Genomic DNA, 20620 nt, shown 5'->3' with positions numbered 1-20620 from the left:
TTTGCAAGGTTCAGTGTGTTCGTATCAGGATCCAGCAATCCAGTGTGCGACTGGGGCACAACCCAAGCTGTCCAGTTTCATTTTAGCTCTCCTCTGTGTATTATAGGTCCCCACATCTCCATGTTTTTGTGCAGCATGCAGGACATGGAGAAAAGGTTGGGGGTAGCAAGGATTCCTTCCCAATGAGAAACAGATGATGGGTTTTTTTTCTGTCAAGCACAGTCCTGTGTGTGTGCACGTGTGCGTGTGTGCGTGCTTGCGGTCGAGAGTGTGCTTACATGCACATGTTTGTAATCCACTGCAAACATAGAGGTTGGATTACTTCATTTGTTTTCTTCACAATGGCGTTGTGCTCTTTGTTTTGTCCTGTTAGATTTTATAAGCACGTTTTATTTATTATTTAGCTAAATGTATAACCATTCAGCCAAATGTATGAGCACTTAACTAAATGCATGAAACATTTAGCTAAATATTTTATTAAATGTATCATAGCGATTTCAGCAATGGACAGACCAGACGGGTCTTTGCACAAAGCCATATGCACTTTTATTATAACTGGAGAGCAAACCTTCTGCATAAGCACACAAGACTGGCAGGACTTTGTGAGCTGTGGCAGTGAGTGTCATTTATACACAGCCTGTGGCCCTTATGCAAATCACTGTACATTTATAAGTGACATATAGCTGGCTAGCTACACAGTACACCTGTACCCAGAGGTAAAAATACATGTACCTCACCTATAGACAAGTTCCGGTGGATAGCAGACTAGCCAGCCGCCGCTACAGTATAAAACATTTAGCTAAATGTAGAAATATTTTCTAAATGCATGAAACGTTCAGCAAAATGCGTGAAACTTTTACTGAACGAATAAAACATTTAGCTAAATCCAGAAGTAGAAAGTTCAGGGGCCGAAAAGTAAAAGTCCTGCTGTGTGTTTCTTCCACCCATGAACTTCCACCCATGAATTAATTCCACAAAATAGTTCCACTTCCTGGCAGACAAATTGTACTAATTAGCACATTCAAGTGATCAATTCATTACATTAATAATGTTAGTCCAAGACATCTTAAACTAACTCATCATGGATTATAAAATATTCTTCGCTTGAGCATAATTGTTGCTTATACAGCATGCAGTTTTGCTTAAATACTACTGTGCTCATCAATACAAATCAAACTCAGAAGAGAATGATGCCCTTGTCTTACCTTTTCCGAACTGCTACATTTGAATGAAGAGACAATGTAATCATACTTTTAAAAATCATGGTCCTTGCCTTTATAGAGATGTTAAATGATCACTATGGTCATTTAAATAACAATTTATGATTTTGAGGTGATTGACAGACCAAAAATATTGTCAGACAACAAAACAATGTAAAATTGCTTACCAGTAAGCCTTAACATGGTTACCCCTGTGCCAAGCCAGACAGATTGCGTATGCATTATGATCTCTGTTCAAACCAGAACTGTCATGTTAAGTGTGGTATCTTACAAATCAAAATAAATGAGGCAAGAAGTGGACCATCTGCTTTTAGCTCTTTAATAAGAACTAAGTTACAAGGCGGTGAATAGCATCCATACTGGCTCTCTATCAGCTGCGTGAGAGAAGGAACAACAATCAACAACTCTCCTGGCCTTCGCCTTAACATAGGGATGCAAATTGGTCAGACTGACACCTACTGTACAGGCCGTAAGGTCTCATAACGCAGTTTTCCACATTAAGGTTGTTGATTGACAGCTTTGAAAGACAGCGAAGAAAAAGAAAGCATTTTGAAATGTAAATCTGTAAAAGCAAGATCCCTGCTTTAAAAAAAAAAAAAAAAACACCAAACAGGTGGTTGTTTTTATAGTTAGGCAGCCACCAGCAGGCACACAGCACTTAAGCTAAAGTTACATACAGATCTATGTTTTGAATTGAAAAACAATATTATTCCACCATCAACGAAAGCATTTGATTTCCAAGTGTAATTTTGATCGGCGTTCTTGTTCTAAGAGCAGAACATGTCTGAAATGCCCCGGCAAGAAAAGTAAGCATAGCTTACATGATCCTCTGGAGCTGTGGGGTGATTGGCTGGTGTAAATGGGGGAGGGGCTAGATGGACCTGCGGTCAGAAGCGATTGGACGCAGCTGAGTGGGGAGGTTAGAGTTACAGGCCGCACAGAGTAATGACTTCGTATTTGTTTTTTTGATCGAACAAACCTTCTTTTCTTGTGGTCTTCGCATCATGTTGTCAGTACCAAAACATGGTCGGGTGGTTTTAAGGCTCGAACCCTTTGATGAGTGTCAGTTTTTTTTTTTTTTTTTTGGAGCCGGCAGAATTTCTGAGGCTCTTTTGGCCCTCAAAGGGGAGGCCTTTTGATGTCATCATCTTTGCAGTGGCCTTTGTTTGAACCAGGAAAGGCCTGTTGGTGCCTGAGAAGGAATCTCAGCTGCTGTCTCTGTTCATCGCGCAGCATTTGAACCCCCTTCTCTCGCCAAAAACAGTTGCAGTTCATGTCGGATTAATGTTTGCTGTTGCGTATTTTTTGAATGCACAGCTATGGATCAATCAAACGCCTGTGACACGCTTTGTTTGCACGTGCGTAAACCTATTCCACAGCGCTAAACAAGTGTACAGTAGAATGAAGAGAAGATGTGTGCAAGAAAGAAATGGTTGGCAATAGGTAACAACAGGGTGATGAATTTGAGCAGATGAATGCTGAATGTTTTGCATGAAATTGTATGTCAGTGCTTAGAATGAAATGTGGAAGCTTTATAACTGGGTTAAAAAAAAAAAGAAACCTTTCATGATGACACGATGCTTATTTGACAGTTCTGAAACTGTCAGTCACCCACCCACAAACAAGTGGAAAATAACAGCAACCCCACATAGTGTCAGTAATCTAATGAATAATGATTTCTTTGGCAGAATCTCAGATTGGTATGGCATGACTATGAATTCCACTGAGCAAGACTCTCTGTATTTGTCATTTCAGAAAAACACCATGGACACAGACAGATTAATTAGTCACACCATTTTGTTTTTGTGGTCACTGAAAATCGTCAGACAAAAAAAAAAAAAAAAAAAAAAAAAACCAAGATACTGGCGGTCCTGGTAGGAATGTCCAGCTAAATAACTAGTCCTCAGTGTAATGACCACAGCCCAGATGGAATCCTAACTGTCCTGGTGCCAATCATTGATGGGAGTTTAAGAAATAATTGGCCATTGTGTTGGCCAAGATGGAGAAGCTTTAATTGGGAAGTGTCCCCTGCCTCATTGCTCAATAATACCCAGGGTTACATTATCACACGTGATCAGCCTTCGCTGGTTGTGCTGCCTCTGGCACAGTTACAGTACACTTCAGCCCTGCTAGTGTACTACAGAGTGAAGACGGTTCAAAGGACACCTTAGGTTACAATAACCGAAATATTTTTTAAAAAAAAGGAAGTTGCAGCAATGGGACAGAAGTTAAAATTCAATTTCTGTGATACGGGAACCACCACGTCTGGCACCAATGATCATACTACAATAATACCAAGTCACTTTGATCACCCATTCTAACATTCAGTCGAGCAACGACTAAACCTCTTCACCACGTTCGCATGCTTTCTTGAGTTGAAGGCACATGATTTACTGTTTGGAGTCGCAGGCTATTTGCGTTAACGAGCTGGTGTACTAATGTAATGATGCGGCCACTGAGTGTATGTGCGTGTATATTTTACACATATCGTTTTACAGAATTCACCAGATTTTTACCATAAATTAAATCAGGAACGTTTCGTGCCGTATTACACCTGTTTGAGGAAAATGTGAACTGCACAGAAAAGGAAGAGGAAGGTGACTCGCAGCCCGTGACCTTTGCCTTTGATATATCTGTTACAATGAGAGAAAATGAGTTTTCTGACACGTGCGCTGGATTATTTCGACAGGTGAGGTATTGTTTTTATTGGTTACAATGCCCCCTGGCAGTGTGTCCACAGATGCACTCTCCCGGTTCCTTTGTGGGTTTCTTTGTGTTGACTCAAGATTTTAATTGTGATGCTGGGCTGGGAATCCATCAAACCTTTGACCCCATCATGAACGGCTGAGCCGGGGGGGTCGGGGGGGGGGGGGGGCTGGAAATAGAAAAGGGTATGAATGTTTCCTATACAGCTCGCTGTGGTATGGATTCCCCCTCTGCCGGGAACAGGACGTTGGAGGTGTTTTAATCGCTTGACCGTGAGTAAACATTCTCACCCGATGAACTAATGCGTGTCATTTTCCAACTTAATTGATAAATACAAAAGGAGATACGGACGCTTTTTGATAGCTTCGAGGACGTGACTGGCAAACACAAATGGGGGGTGGGGTGGGGTGGGGGGGGCGATTCAATTTCAGCTTCGACATCAGGGCGCTGGTGTTTTTTTTGTGGCGAGAGAGACAACTTGCAAACACGATGCGTGTTCTCTCTCCTCTCGAAGCACATGAAGGTCAGTCATTCAGGGATAGCTGCAATTAAAGTGACACTTTTAAGACAGGCTATCATCGTAACACATCAAATCAATCACAATGAATTTGTATAGCCACGTCCGTGCTCTAAACCAGCTTTTAATTATTCTGCACCTTTGTGTTGGACCTCGTCACAACATTGTCATTTTAATGTTGTCTTTTGTGTATGCGTATTTGATTTTATATGCAGCGACTTCTTGGCCAGGTCCACCATTTAAAAAAAAAAAAAAAAAACCGATGTCAATCTCAATGGGGCTCCCTCCTGGATGAATAAAGGATAAATAAACAAAATAGCACATTTCGCACAAAAAAAAAATTGGTCAAAACACATATCACAGCATACAGTACGCCGAACCTAAAATCCCCTCCAAAGCACGAATGTGGGGCACGGTGTTAAGAAGCTCCACTCTAACTCTGCAAGGTTTAAGTGCTCGGTGGGACACTGCTGTTGTACTCCTGAGTATGGCATGTACTCTCAATCGCATTTACTTCCAACAGCACAAATTTGTTTGTGTATCATTTGTTTTGTTTTTTTTTTTTGTTGTTTTTTTTTAATTATATAAGTTGGTCTGGATAGGGGTGAATCCTATGCTAAGAAGTAATAAGCATTGTAGTTTTGGGGGCCTAACTATGATATGATATGTATTATGATATACCCTTCCATTTTGCATGTGCATGCACTGTGAAATGTGAGCAGAAAGGACCAATCATTGGTGCGAGGGGGCGCTGTTCTGATGATGCTGCGGGGCTTAGCACAAAGCTGATTGGTCTGTATCAAAGAGCTGATGTTTACACACAAGCAGTCCCCATGTGGGTCGTACTCTGTTATGGTTTGGATTTCTATTTCAGTGGATGGTGTTAGCACATTCTTCCAAGCCGAAGCAGTAAGGAAATCTTTAGTACATTTAAAAATGAAAAAGAAATGAATGTCACTTATTATCAGGTGTTAAGATAAAAATCCAAGAGAAAGAAGAAGAAGAAGAAGAGAAAAAAAAAAAAAACATCTGGCCACTTTCTTAAAAGAGCCTTTTTAACACAAGTGAGAGGAAATGAATCTACAGCGCTGATAAAACATTATCACAGCTTTAATCACGATAATCTACTCTGAGAGGCTACGCTTCATCCTGCAAAATCTCAGAGAAAGGAGAACCATACGTTGACCTAAGGGTGCATGAACTGCGCATATCTGCAGGAGAGCTCTGAAAGTGCAGGGCAATTACATCGGCTTTTGATGCATCGTTTATGTTTTAATGCAGCGGTCCACGATAATGCAACGACGGTCGAGAGAAGCAGACGGACCATAAAAGCGGGCTTCGCCTGCAAAGCATGCTGGGAGTTTAAAATAACAAGCGCAGAAAGAGGCAACGCTTCATCGGTCATATGAATAACAAAAATGAACCTTGAGCCTATTTCAAGCTTCTGATTCCGACAATTTCATGAACACCGTACGAGGTACTGCTAAGCAATGGTGAGCCTGTATCACAAATGTTTGTGTGTGTGTGTGTGTACATGTTTATGTAAATACGTGTGTGTTTGTGTGTGTGTGTGTGTGTGTGTGTGTGTGTGTATGTGGTAGGAGTGGGTTTGTAGGGCTTTAAAAACTGAGTAGAAGCACGTGTGCAAAACGCAATGTGAACAGACTAAATGGGCCTGTTGTCGGTCGCTAGTCCACATGACCGCGTGTAACTGTGCGCGAGCTGAGAGATCACATGACCTGCCTCTGGTGTGCCAGGCTCATGGGATGTGTCTGAGAGCAGAAGAATTAAGTTAAAGCCGAACAGGGAGAGAGAGAGAGAAAGAGAGGATGAGAAAGGGAGATAGAGGGGGGGGAAACAAGGGACTGACACACAGAAAGATTCTTCTTGTTCGTTTCCCTATCTCTTTTCTTACAGAGATGAAAGTGTTGGCTTGGGATACGCTCTAAAGCACAGATAAACAATAGAGGAACTGCTAAAAAAATAATATATATATATATCTCAGAGAGGAAGTGAGAGAAAGCAGACTTCCTGCTAAAACAGCACATTTATGGCCACATAGCACAGCAAAACAACTAATAAATCAACATTAAACATAGCTTGAGTACAGTATAAATTGAGTATTTGCCCATTACAGACAAGAACCGTAAGCTGACGTAATACAATTTGCACTTAATGTTCTTGTTTCCTTGAACACACTGCTAGAATGTTGTTGGTGATATTACTGTAACGTAGCAGACATCCTTCATACAAAAGACTAGAATTGTTTCCCGGTTAACTTGAACTGTTGCATTTTTCTGAATCCCCTGTGTACCCGTTACATTAACACACACGTTACGCTCTTTTTTAACGTTAACCACGTTAAGGCGTGTCCACAGGGTTACTGAAAAGTCTCTATAGGATCTTGTTACTATATTGACATTTTGCACATTGTGTGCCATTCAAGAAAAAAAAAATGAAGGCAAGCAACCACAAAACACACCTCTCTCCAGTAACACCACTGGCAACATTCCGCAGTGGTGCACACACAAGCAGGCCCGTTATGTAGCTGTGCTAATTGCCTGATTAATCTCAGGTGTGCTTAATTACCAGGCCTGCTATTCCCTCCACTGACAGGGGGTGGAGCCCACAAAATCGCTTTTTCTCAAGAGTGCCGCTCAGTGTCAGGAGATCAATACACCAAGAAAAAGGTGGAATTTCATGCCTAGTTTGGAGACAAGCAAATCTCTTATTTCATGAAATATATTTAAAATTACATTTGAAAAGATTATTTTCTTAAGTATTTTAAGTAATTATGTGGAAAGAAATTGATGTTTCAACTTTGGATTGATTTCTTAAAAATAGTATTTGAATCAAATCATTTGAATTATTTTTTACTAGGCTATTTCAAATTAAAGTGCTTGTTCTATTTACCAGTTCTTTACAAATACCTCAAATGAAAGGACTTGGCCTTCCTCAATTTATCTGCAAATAACTGAAATACACAAAACGAGTATTTTAAAGGAAAATGATTTGATTGGTGTCTGTATTTGACCCAGCTCTGCCTTCATCCCAGTCCCCGCCCTAATTCTTTTTTCTCCCTGCTCTCCCCTCTTCCTCCCTTCCCCAGCCGATTCTCTCTCCTCCTCTCTCCTCTCTCTCCTCCTCCCAGCCATCCTCTGCTCTCCTTTTTTCCCTCTTTCCTCTCATCCGCCCACACATACCTCTGCACCCCCCCACCCTCCCGCCCCCACCCCCACCCCACCCCCCCCCCCCCCACCCCCCCACACACGGACGAGCATACCTATTGATCTCTCGTTCACAGAATCATTACCTTTTTACCTCGCCACTCTAATTACATATTTTGCCATGCGTCTGAAACCAGACGGACCTCATGGAACATCTATTGAGCCGAGCAGGTCGATGGCTTCTGAGAGAGGGACGCGTATTGTCGCAAATAGCTCATAGGCTCCACTTCTGCGGTGCAAAATGCATTTATTTCAGTTCTCAGTGTCATGGTATCTCGTTATTTATACTGCATGTGGTGTTATCAGCTATTGTTATCTTGTGTCATCTTATGAACATACGTGCTTAGCAGATATCACATACAATAATTATTTTTATTGACATTTTAAAATAGCAAAAATAAATTTGATTGACACGAGTAGATATTTAACCACTGGATGAAAATATACTTCGGCTGAGAAACAAACAAATGCTGTACTTGACAGGAATGTGCAATCTTTGCAGCGCTACGCCCAAATCATCTATTTACACATGCTACATCTGTGGGGCTGACAGTATTGAAGCACTAGCATGACAAAAATGCAAAATAAATACTTCTATTCAACACAAACTCCAAATCCAGCTTGCACCTCTTGAAAACTTACAGGCAGACAAGCACAACGCGCACACACACACACAAGCACTTGATTCTGACGCGATGATTTTTTGTGCTTGAATTGTACGTGTGTCGCCCCCACTCTTAAAGGAACAGACAGACTGAAAATGCCAGAATATGTAAACCAGGAACGAGCACGCTGTGCATGTTGTGAGCTCCTCTCGGTAGTTAGAGTCGGTATTAATTGGCACCTTGCAGTCACAGCCGAGAGAAAGACAGCGAGTCGAGCCTCAGACAAACTGTTCCCTTCTCCGTAACATGTGACAAGCCAATCTGTCGCAGTTAAATACGCGCTCGCTTTCAGACTGAATTCATCTTCAGATTCATGCCGCTCGGTGTGTGTGTGTACCCCTGAACATAAAAAAAAAAAAAAAAAAACATGTCCTTGACAAGAAAAACAAGCTGGTAAACTTTGCATGATGAATGCTTCAATAATCGTTTTTTATAGAGCCGTTTTTGAATCTCAAATACCGTGTTTACATTTTTGCACCCCCGGGGTATAACCGCCCATCTCTCATTATCAGCGCTTCGTGTTGCTGGGAGCTGAGCTCCTTGCAAAAATAGGCAAGAGTCCATTGTTTCTTTTGCTAAAAGCTGAATCCCCCCCGCCCCCCTTTCCCCATGTTATCATATAACACTGTTTATTTTTTGTTGGCCCACTGACTGCCCTGCTTTTTTAAAAAAGAGTGTGTTGACACGTGTAGGGCCTGTGATCTGCGGCGATTTAGATCCTGGAAGATTCCGGAACGCTGGGCCTCACAATGCATGCGATTTCAACTGACACACAGCGGATGAGATGAATCTTATATAAAGTAAGGATCTAGGTTTATCTCCCTCCCTTCCTCTTCCTTTCACTTTCTTACTCCCTCACTCGTTCTTATTTGCGGTTATAAAAAGTTTTTTTTTTTTTTACGAAGGCACACAGGTGTAGTGTTCTTTTCGGGCCTTTATTGTTAAAGTATTATTTTTCACGTTTCACGTTTTTAATGTTGTTTTCTTTTTTTTAATTTTGCTTTTACACTATAGTGATACATAATATGAGTAATTTTCAATGTGACTGTTCTGTTCCATATACATATATAAAGGGTCAGCAGACCAGTATTCGATGTGCCCTATTGTTTATCACATTTTATTGTTCATTGGATGGTGTTGGGAGGAAAAAAAAAACTCAGCAGCTACCAGCTGAGACAGTGTGTACAGTGTGTGGGTGTATGGCTTAGGGCTAATTTAAGACTCAGGCAGCTTGTGAATAATAATGAAAGGAAATATTGTACAATGCTGAAACATTCCTATATATCTCGTCAAACGTTAGATCTGCTACATTTTTCAAAATGGATCAGATTTTCAAAAAAAAAAGATATCTTTATTCTGCGGTAAGATTGGCCATTATTCATAAATCCCATACACATTGTGGGTGTAAACGTGTTACACTGTTATACTTGCAGCAAATGATCCGGAATGCACGTATCTCACGTCTCTATCCCTCCTTATAAAATTTTTTTTTAAATAATCAAAAACAAGTGCAATGGAATATTTCACGTAATTTTTTTTACACAATGTCCTACATATACTAGGCTCCTTCTTGGTAGACACCATTGTCGCTAACCTGATTATGCACACAATTCAAGCAAACGAGGAACGCAGAACGCAAAACACGTGGCATTGGTTAGCTGGAATGGTCAGCGAATATGCTGTCACGTGTGAAATGAAGGTTTCGGCACCATGATGTTGGTTAAAAGGCATGGGACAGAGGGTACATTGTGTCCTCAGAATTCGTTTACATCACTCTTCCCCATATTCCACAGTGAAGAAAACTGAAGTTCTGCAAAGACCCTAAGACAACATTTCCGTGCTCCTTCTGATATAGGCTACCCTGGTGAAATGGCCCCTTTCACCTATGGCAGTGGTCTCAAACTTAATGCCACGGATGGCTGGTGTCTATTCTGGTTTTTATTCCGGCCTCAGATCTTTATTATATAATTAGTTCAATTATTTGCTGAATTAGGGATGTGGGTTTGCACATAATGGTGACCCGACATCTGTGGTGACCTGCATTGTCTACATAAAAACTTGCTTACATTCTGTGCTTCAATGCAGTTAAATGCGTATGGCTGAATGAGCAATTGGACTCAATTAAGGTAGCATTAATTGGTTGGAATCGAAACCTGCATACACACGGCCCTCCATGGCAACGAGTTTGAGACCACCGACCTATGGCCTCTAACGAAACATACCGGCTACACACAGCACAGAAGTTAAGACAATATTCAACGCTGCAGAACGCAGGGGAAAAAATATCTAAAATTATGCGTGAGTGTCGACTGATTGGTGTTGCACATCTAACACTGGTGGTTTGCTGATAACAGCACGCGAATGGGATGACTCGTGAATAATTAAATGTTATGGGGAGCCATGTATATACCAGAGATGTGTATAACCGGCATATTTATCATAGCTACCTTGTAGAAACTAAACTACATGCACTCTTAGGCGTATGGTATGATTAGATGCTATATGGTTGAGGCGGTGAGAGGTGCTATTGCTATGTTTCACAAAGGGGAAAAAATACAGTCGTCAACAGGATGCGGCTACTGTCACAGACAGGAAGTGTGTTTCAACAGAGAAAGGGGCCTACAGAGACAGAATAACTGCAGATGGTGTATTGTGTGTGTGTGTTAAACTGCAGGCCTTTCTTTGCTGTTTGCACATGCATTATTTCCTCTATTTAAAATGTATTTAACCACGAATATTTGCTTTAGGCCTACCTGTGTAACAGGCCAGATGCCTGAAGATGAATTTAAACCTTCAATAACAGTGACAAATACTGTTAAACAAATAAATATGCTAATAGAGCTGTTGTCTTATGCTATTAACAAAGTGCACTGGAATAAATAAATAGCAGTCTCGATGGTACTGTGGGATTTGTAGGGCTTTTTCAGGCTGATATTTCAGGACAACGATCAATCAGCCAACTTACCCCCACGAGAGTATTTTCCTCCCAGTAACACAGTTATATTAAAAAACGGCCCATAACAGACAAATAAAAGGACCAACGCCGCCAGGTCGATAGAAATGCTACCGATAAAAACAAAAGATTAGAATAAGATCAACGGAAACTGACCGCCTATGTTGCGATAACCGAGAGTGTATGTACGGAAACAACAACAACAACAAAATGTTAGGAAGTGCAGCAGTGGACTAGATCAGCGAGTTCTAACCAGGTTTGGTTTTCAGTGACCTATAAAACACCGATCCTGCAAAAGTCCGGGGCGCTTTGCAAACGGATCTGTTTATTCCTGAGATAAATCCAAAAACGGGGTGTTAATAAAGAGGGATTTAGCCCAACACGGCGCCCGGGATAAAAGCAGATAAAAAAAGAGGTTGAATTCGATCAGTTGGGGCAGATTGCAGGCAGCTTTAAAAGGCAGGGACAGAGAAATAGAGCCGCGGCTCGAAAAGCAATATAGCGCCGGATTGATTCTGGGGGGCGGAGGGAGAGCTATGACATGCGCTTATCAGCTAGTGAAGTAGGACGAGTTGCATCGGACTGTCGCTGTCATTCGCAGACGGAGTACAGCTCTCGCCGCTTTTGTTCAAGCTATCGCACCCTGTACTGCTGGCTAGTTAAGAATGGTTTCTATAATTTCAGATCTGGATCCACTGAAAAGCTGGAACGTATTAAGGTAAGAAATCCGTAGGTTTCAGATCGCTGAGTGCACGCATCCTTTTATTAGCTATTATTTTCTGCAGGCGAGCTAGCGGAAGAGCGATAGTGGAAGTTGTTATTAAAATGTGGTGCAGTAATGGTAGGTTGCAGCAGACGAATTTTTTTTCTTCTTGTAACTGGGTGTTAAGGGGTTCTTACTGCCGCCAGTCTTGACAGATACAGATAACTTAATGTTAACGTAAGCAACGAACACAGCTGCTTTAGGGTATCATTATGCATGATTGGAACCATTTCGGTTAACCCTAATGAAAACAATGTGCTTCACTTTCGGAGTTCTTTCGCTGTCATGTGTCTAACGCATGGAGACCGACATTCTATTAACCCTTTGCGGTGACTGTTAAACTGCCTGTAGTCCCACTTTTCGCGCGGTGGGATCGGTGGTTATTCGATATTCTCTGGATTGTCACAGGAAAACCGCGCAATTATCAATGTCGCTACGGGTCTTTTGTCTCAGTATAGCCATGCATCAGATAACGCCGAGCTTTGAAAGATGTGAGCAGCGTTTCCCCTGTCACTTTGTTAAATTAAATTAGACGTAGTTAAGGTATATTTCCAGTTGGCTGCATTAGGCTGGCTATTTACCATTTTTTCAAAATATTAAAAATAGCAGGAATTGCATTTATGAGCCCGCGTCAAAACACATCTTATTTATGTTAACTTCATCAGAAATGGCTGAAACCGCCTCCGAATAAACTTTGATGGATATTCTGCAATCAAGAACAAATGTTTTACAGATAATATAGGCCTACTGCAATATTATGCAGAATTACGCCTAGGGAGCGGAATAACTTCGGCTTCGACGCTATATCAGACTTGGCTGCTGCTTTCTGCGCAACTGCTTTTAGTTCGGTGTTAGGATGTTGAAGTAGACTTGCACCGAAACGACCGTCATCAAATCAACTTCCCGTATCTATGCCGTGCTTCATAAACGTTGCTTTGTCATTGTTCGTTTCATTTTACCGGAATAGCCCACTCAAGCCTTAACGCGAGCTGCGCCTTTAAAATGCACCATCATCGAGAGCGCTGGATGGATGTCCTGCTCCTTTTTAAGTTAAATATTTAGGGCATCCGATAAATAAGTAATAATCCCCCAAACAAGCTGCCCGACTGAGGGACGTTCTGAAGAAATATTCAGAGCCTCGACTTTCTATAGCTGTGGAGGAAGCTAAACTCAAAACTAGCTTTAAAGTATCTTCTCTCTTTTCATCTCATTTCCAGTATTTTTACTTTTTATGGTTAATAGCCATTAGCTTGCTTCGCTTTTAGTAACAGATCAGTGTGATGGCAAACGGAGAGTGCAGTGATGTGTAGTAATGTATGTCCTGGTCCCTTTGCAGAATTCATAAAAGGCTGGGCATCATAAGCAAGGCGTGTTGATGAAAATGAAATCCACGCAATTGGGCAGGACGTTGGCATGTAGCCTATCTAATTATAGACAGCCGCAAAAACTTTTTTCAGTTTGTTTCTCAGTGCGCGTCTAATGTGCAACAAAACAAACAACACTGGACACAAAAAATCGAAACTTTTCAGATTCATATATTGTGCGATAAGCGTAGGCTCCAGGCTAAAGTGTTTTCATTTCCTGAAGAGTCGTGTCCTGCATGATACTCGTTTCGTCGACAGAATGTTCAGTTGGGTTGATGTTTGTTTTATTTAGGATCTGTTGGTGGAGAATAACGGTTCTTATATTGGCGTGTCTTAATCTCCTTTTTTATTTTGCATTACACTCAAAAGCCACAGAATGGCGACAGGAGCCGCTGCCTTCTCGTGGGAGAAAAGGGGTCTTCACAAATGATCAGATTTTGATTCTCTTCTCCTGTTCCAATTCACGCGATGGGTTTCCGCATTGGATTAATATACGGCGTGGCTCCTCATCAAACATAATTTCACCACCAGACGCTGAAGTCTATTTGGCTGTGTGTTTATAGTTTATCTAATACGAAATTAATCCACGCATCTGCGCTGTTATTGGCATTCGATTTACACTGTGATTAATAATTCAACGGATAGCCCCTTGCAGAGAAAGGCTAAAATGTTGAGGATTTATTTTGAGAAATGCAATTGAATTAAAAAGGCCTGAAACGCACAAGATTTATATAAATTTGCAAGTTGCATACCACTCGTTAATGTGCTCGCTTTTTGGAAAACTGTCATGAGACGTTCATTTGATAACATAAATATATTTATGTTTGTGAAATATACCGGAAAAGTACTGTAATTAATTTAGTAGTATTTAGCATCTATTTCAAAAAAAGGCTTGGAATAAATTATGTAGCAATGTGTACTGTTTCGTATGTGACATCTAATTAAATATTCATATGATTTATTGCGTTTCTATTTTGCCTGCATGTATTATTATTATTATTATTATTATTATCAGTATTCTTGTTGTTGTTACTGTTGTTGTTTCTGCACTAAGTTGCTTTTCGTAATCATTCACTTGATATTTTCCATTTAGTGCATTGCCTTATCTTTAGGCATATTGATGGAGATAAAAATTCACTTAGCATTAAAAAACAGATCGATACAGTTATGTTTTATTAGAATAGTGCAGTACTACTACAGGCTTTTGAATGTGTTTTGGTGAAACTAAACCGTCCTGTTCTCATATTAACGTTATCAGGTGCATAAGTAGGCTACTCCAGCAGTCATTAATCCGGGGACGGACAGGGCAAAATCTGATTAGGTGATTTAAACTGTCGAGTGTCAAGTCTGCTGTTAATAAACAGGAAGCAACTAGTGTGTCACAGTTACAAAGTAAACACCACTATCTTACCTTTGTGACTTCATACCTCCCATAAGTCATAACAACAGTCCTGCACAGTAGCCTATACTGTATCACTGTGCTGCCAGGATTCCTAGCAATTTCCCCACCCACAATTCTCCTATGTAGACTACTAGCCTACTCGGTCGATAGCAAAGTGAAATATTAGCATAGCGCTCTGCATTTATTTTTTGTTTCTTTGATTCATTCAGCTGAACCCATCACTGTGGTCTGTGTAAATCCATTATTAATCTTTAGTGCTACCTGTAGTGCTGTTGAGAAAGACTTGGCTACACTGCTGCCAAGCGAGTGCACCTGAGATGCTGCTAACACCATCCCGTCGTATCGGTGAACACTGTGCGGTTGTCTCGCCTGTAGCCAGTATCCACGCAGCCGTCTCATCACAGCTGAGCTGCAGTTCGTGACCTGCTGTTTATGATGCAGTGAAACTAGCAGGATAAAAATACCAGACTCGCGAAGAAGTAGCGTTAAGGTTGTCTTGATCTTGGCGAGAAGACTAGACGTTGTCTCACGGTCCGTCGTTTTCAGGCTGCGTTCGGCCGTAACGTGTCGCCTGGTTTGAAATGACTGGCTGTTGTCGAGCGCCTCAGCTCGCGAGGGTGTGCTGTCCTTATGATAAGTGGACACGGTGGGGTTTTGCTTGTTTTTCTCCCGTGATTAATGTCCGGCTTGACATTTCACCAGGTTAAATGGCCTCATCACCTATGCCTGGCGAGATGGTGCACTGCTTATCTAAAGAGACAGTAAAGCTCGCTGAAGTTTCTCACGGTCAGTCATGAATTGGTGATTAATGACACCTTCATCAGTGGCCAAAATTTGTATTTTTTATGTATTAATATTATTCATTATAAAAAAACATACATGCCTAAAAACAGTGAATCTAGAAAAAGCTTGTTTTTATATAGCCCATTTAAAAAACACTACATATTTGAATTTGAATATATATATGAAAGACACATACGTGTGTGTGTGTGTGTGTGTGTGTGTGTGTATTGTGTAATAGTATATATACACCTCAATGGCTGCAAACATGGCTCGTGGCTAATTAGAATAACATTTGGCTACATTGAATTCATACTGAATAACAATGATGCGCTGTGTCTTTTTGTATTGTAACAAAATACAATTGTTTTGAATGCAAAACACTAATCTGCAAACGCTTTTTGGTCATATACTGGTTTTATGAGACTCCTGCGATTGTTAACTGCAGGCACAGATGATCTGCAGTACAGTATGGGCAAAGTGCATCGTCTCTTTCTAAAAATCCGAAAGCAACACATTACGACTAATCATCCCGCGTTGCAGTGCGTGCAGCGAATGTACGCACAGCGATGTGTTGCAGACATATCTCTCGTGCCACCGCGCACAATTTTCCCCCAGCGGGGGTCACGGGAATAGGTCGGCTGTGCTCCTTTTATTCCGCAGCGCTCCTTCTGAAATCCAAGAATACGTTAAGAGGGAAATTAATTAGAAATGCCAGCGGGCTGTGGTGACCTGTGACATCACAAAGCTTGATTAATTAATCCTGTTACTGGCCGCCGCCTCCCCGTGCCGCTGTGCCGCCGCCTTTTTTTTCGTCGGTTTTTGACGCGCATTCTAAAACGGAAATCCCGTTTTCTCTATCTCGCTAATCATCGCAAGGAGAGGATAAGTATCCGAATGCGCTGGAAAATAGCCGCACTTGTGTCACTAACCTTTGTTCGGTTCCGGAGGATTACACTTTAATCTCCCGCCGAGCCTGTGCTCAACGGGTTGGATTTTAAAAAAAAAAAGAAAAAAAAGGGTGGAGTCGCTTAATCTCCCTGCTGTAATCCAGGGCCAGTGGTCTGTTTACCTGGGCGTGAATCATGAATCGGCACATTTTTGTGCGCGGCGGGAAATTTAACTCCAACTCCAGGCCAAGAGGGTGACGGAACTGGGCGAAATAACTAACATAACTGCTTGCCCGACTTCCTTTGTCAAGACAAAAAGGCCTTGCAGTTTGATACAGAACGTCGTCCGTGCTGTCCTTTCGACGTGGAGCGGGAAGTCTGTTTGCGGGGTGGAATTGAGGGGAAGGTGGTGGGGGGGGGGGAGAAGGAGGAAAGAAAGAGCGAGAGATAAAGAGAGAGAGAGGGAGAGAAATGGGGAGAGAGAGGGATAGTGTGAGAGGGGGGAAAGAGAGACAAGGGTAGAGAGAGAGAGAGAGAGCGGGAAAGAGAGAAAGATAGATGTGGTGGAGGGAGAAAGCGGCGGGCCGGCTCATCCCTCAGTGTCAGCGTCGTCACTAATGATGGACTCCGGGCTCCCTGACAATGGAGAGTTCCAGCGAGCCCCTGACACCCGGGGCATTGTTGCCGGTGACACAGCCCCCGCGCGCGTGGCACCCTCCCATTGTCTTCCCCCCTGCCAGGGCCCTCGGCTGAACAATGCGCCGTTCACGCACGCCGAACCCAGCGCACGGATGGGGTGGGGGGGGGGGGGGGGGGGGGGTTGGGGCGGGGGGGGGGGGGGGGGTTGGTTCTTCTTCCGAGACTCCCAAAACCGGTGGGGAATAATTACAGATTTCAGCTCGCCGCTCGGGATAAACGCGGAGCGAGGAGGAGAAGGAGGAGGAGGAGAGGGAGGAGGAGGAGGAGGAGGAGGAGGAGGAGGAGGAGGACGGGCCGCAAAAACACCAGATGCGCGTTGTTCAGCGAAGGAGATCTTCCTGGGCCGCGTTTAAAAACAGGCACTGGTGCTCCGGCAGGAACGCGTGCCAGTTTTCATCACCCATGACAATATCGCTGAAGATACCAACAACTGTTATTTACTCTCATAATTTCTCCCCTGGACCCCCATGAAAAAGAAAAATACTACAACAACAATAACAATGGATCATCATCATAATAATAATGAAGCAAATAAGAGAATAAAATCAAGGTATTATTATTGGGGGTGGAGATTATCAGTGAAAATGAAGATTATGATTATTGTTATTGATATTGTTAGTATATTCACCCAGGCATTCACCACAGTTAAAATGTTAAATGTTGTTAAACATGGACAAAGCAAAGATCCTTTAAAATTATTAAGACCACTCTTATGGATGGGATCTGCAGAGGGTGTTCCTGTACAGGTGAAAGGGGCGTAGCAGAAATCTGGGCGGGGTTTCAGGTGGAGCGAGCCGGAATTGGATGTCGCTGTGGGCCCCTCCCTCCTTGCGCTCGGCACTAAGCGATGAGCTAACCCAACGACCGCTACGACTGACAAGCTCACAGGAACGGAGGACTTGAGCAGAACTCTCTCGGATTTTCTTACCCCCCCCCAAAAAATTACGATTGTAGATTTTTTTTTTTGGCGTGAGCGTGGGATGTCCCGAGTTTTGTCAGAGAGAGAGAGAGAGAGAGAGAGGGAGAGGGATGAGAGGCCGACCCGCCGGATTGCAGTGTATGAAATGGATGTTGCTCACAACGGCTTCGACTTTCTCAGCGTGTGTCCCCACCCCCCACCCCCCCTCCCTTCTTGGCTCCTGTTCCAGGGGCTCTCTGAGGAATCCCTGAGCTTTCTTGCATCACTTATCCACTCTATCCCTGGCTGCAGTGACACCTTGCACACGCTCAGGAAAAGGAGGGGGAAAATGCCTGGAATGGAAGTAGCTGTCTGGTTGGAGCAGAGTGATGTCACGAGCCTTGCTGGAATGGAGGTTTACATGCGCTTCGTGATGCTCTGCGCTGTACGTGGAGCTCACTCCTGCCCCTCTCAGCTGTGTTTTCTTGGTGGAGAGCGCAAGGCAAGCGCGGGTTGTTTTATTTAGCGAGGGTAAAGCAGACCCGGGACGGGCGAAGGTTCTGACCGGTGCGGCATGAACTGAAAGAAAAGCTACTGCGGTCTCCAGCTTCAGTGGGCAAAACATCCTTGTTTTGAAACTAAAACCAGCATTTTGGCAGCTAGGGCCTTTGTCGGCATGACAACCTAAATGATGAGTTCAAAGAGACTCTATTCTGTTGAACCGGTACATGCATTCGTTTGGTGTGGGAGGGTCCTGGTACTGGATAGGCGCACGGTAACGTCATTGTCTTATTGTGGTGGTCGCTGAACCTTGTCACTACACGTATTCAAACAGACACATATTCAGTATGAAAATGTTTCGGAAAACACTGAAATAAAGTCAAAACCAGGAACAAACCTTCTCGGTGGACGTGTATTTAAATAACAGGCCTCAAGTCAAAACCCTACTGTGAAACCTAAGCCTGCGGATCCACAAAGCTTCACATCTTAAGGAGAAGGGCATCAAATTCACCCCCCCCCCCCCCCCCCCCCTCGCTCAGAAAATTGTCTACCAGCACAACAAAAAAGAGAATAATTTTTGCGTTTTCAGCATTCGTAATTCTCATTGCGCTGAGCTCATAAAGCCAGTTCTGCATAAACACTGGCGAATTCTTCAGTCACATGACTGCATCTCAGATATTTCTCCCGCTCCCCCTCTGGTGGTGTTCTCCTGCGGTCGTAGCCTAAAGGACTGAAGTTAGCTCCTTCTGATCTTCCCCCTGCCTCACCAAAGTCCCAGTCTTCACAACGTAGGCTTCTGCCTCCCGCTGGAAGGCAACTACAAATTCAAACCCCAGCGCGCATTGAATGTGAGTACTTAAAGCGTCCACACTTTAGTATAAAGAATCCCCATTGGATGGGGTCGTTACTTGCTCCTCCAATGGGGAGTGATTTAGCTCGTCACATGCCTGTGCAGAGTCTACGTTGGTAAGAGTGCATGAGGGTTAAAAGTGCATATTGCAGGTATCATGTGAGTAAAAACCTAATGTAAAACCTGAATATAGATTTTTGACTTGAGGCCTTTTATTAAACGTATATCAACCTAGGAGGCATTTTCATTGTTTTTTTTTAATGTTTCAGCACTGTATTTCAGTGTTTTCTAAACTGTTTTCATATTTCATATTTGCCTCTGTGTTATTTGTTTTCTATCATATTATATGTGTGTGAAATATGTAATGGCTATATTCAGTGACCACCCCAATATGATAATGATGTCACCGTGCACCTATCCGGTAATGGGATCCTCCCAGACCACATGATTGCATGCAGCCGTTCGGCACAAAGTCTCATCACTCCGCTTGATACCCCGACGGAGGCACTTGCGGCCAGAACGTCGGTCCTGGTTTAAAATAACAAACATATTTTGCGCACTGAAGCCTGAAAGTGCGGCAGCTTCTCTTCTTTAAGTGCAGATTGTTTAAGATTAGACACATTTTCTTTTTCTCTCTTTTTTTTTTACCCTCTCACAACACGAGAACAGCGCGGAAATTCTCGTTTTGGGAGGCTAGTGCGGCCGGGGTTCTGGAGTGAAGAATCTTTCCAATAATGTAAAAACGCACGGCTAAGGGGGGGGGGGGGGGGGGGGGGGGGGGGAGGAACCAATCCGTTTTTAGCAGCCCTTGTTTTCAGTGTCTGTTTCTGCGAGCTGCGAGTCCTAACATAAAGCGCCGTAATCCCTCTCCGACAGCGCGTCCTCGAGCCGGGCCTCTCCTCCTTTTATTTATTTATCTTTCTCCGCGTTCGGGAAGGGGTGGGGGGGGGGGGGAGGGGGGTTTATTATCACTGGAGCCGCCTCCCAGCCTGAAGCTGAAATCATTTGTCATGATTTTTACGGCCACAGCTTACAGAGAGAGAGGGAGAGGGAGAGGGAGGGAGAGAGAGAGAGAGAGGGGGAGAGGAGGGGGAGAGAGAGAGAGAGAGAGAGAGAGAGAGAGAGGGAGAGGGAGAGAGAGAGAAAAAAAAGAAGAAACGCTGTTGGGATCCTGCTTTTTTTCTT

The 20620-nt window shown here is 43.0% G+C and overlaps 1 protein-coding gene across 15 annotated transcripts in view; it reads left to right on the top strand.

Annotated features, from left to right (window-relative positions):
• Nucleotides 1-11730: 11730 nt before the first annotated feature.
• Nucleotides 11731-20620, top strand: part of celf2 (cugbp, Elav-like family member 2) — a 178190-nt gene continuing 169300 nt past the window's right edge. For 2 of the 15 annotated variants that reach the window (XM_035427317.1, XM_035427313.1), the window contains exon 1: nucleotides 11731-12006. In XM_035427317.1, coding sequence (XP_035283208.1) covers nucleotides 11954-12006 — 53 coding nt within the window. In that variant the 5' untranslated portion in view covers nucleotides 11731-11953. The remainder of the gene's footprint in view (nucleotides 12007-20620) is intronic. The other 13 variants (XM_035427316.1, XM_035427311.1, XM_035427330.1 and 10 more) reach the window with 8 other exon arrangements.

This window comes from Anguilla anguilla, chromosome 7 (assembly GCF_013347855.1).
Source record: "Anguilla anguilla isolate fAngAng1 chromosome 7, fAngAng1.pri, whole genome shotgun sequence".
Lineage (NCBI taxonomy): Eukaryota > Metazoa > Chordata > Actinopteri > Anguilliformes > Anguillidae > Anguilla > Anguilla anguilla.
The sequence above is the reverse complement of the archived record's forward strand: the minus strand, read 5'-3'. Positions and strand labels throughout refer to the sequence as shown.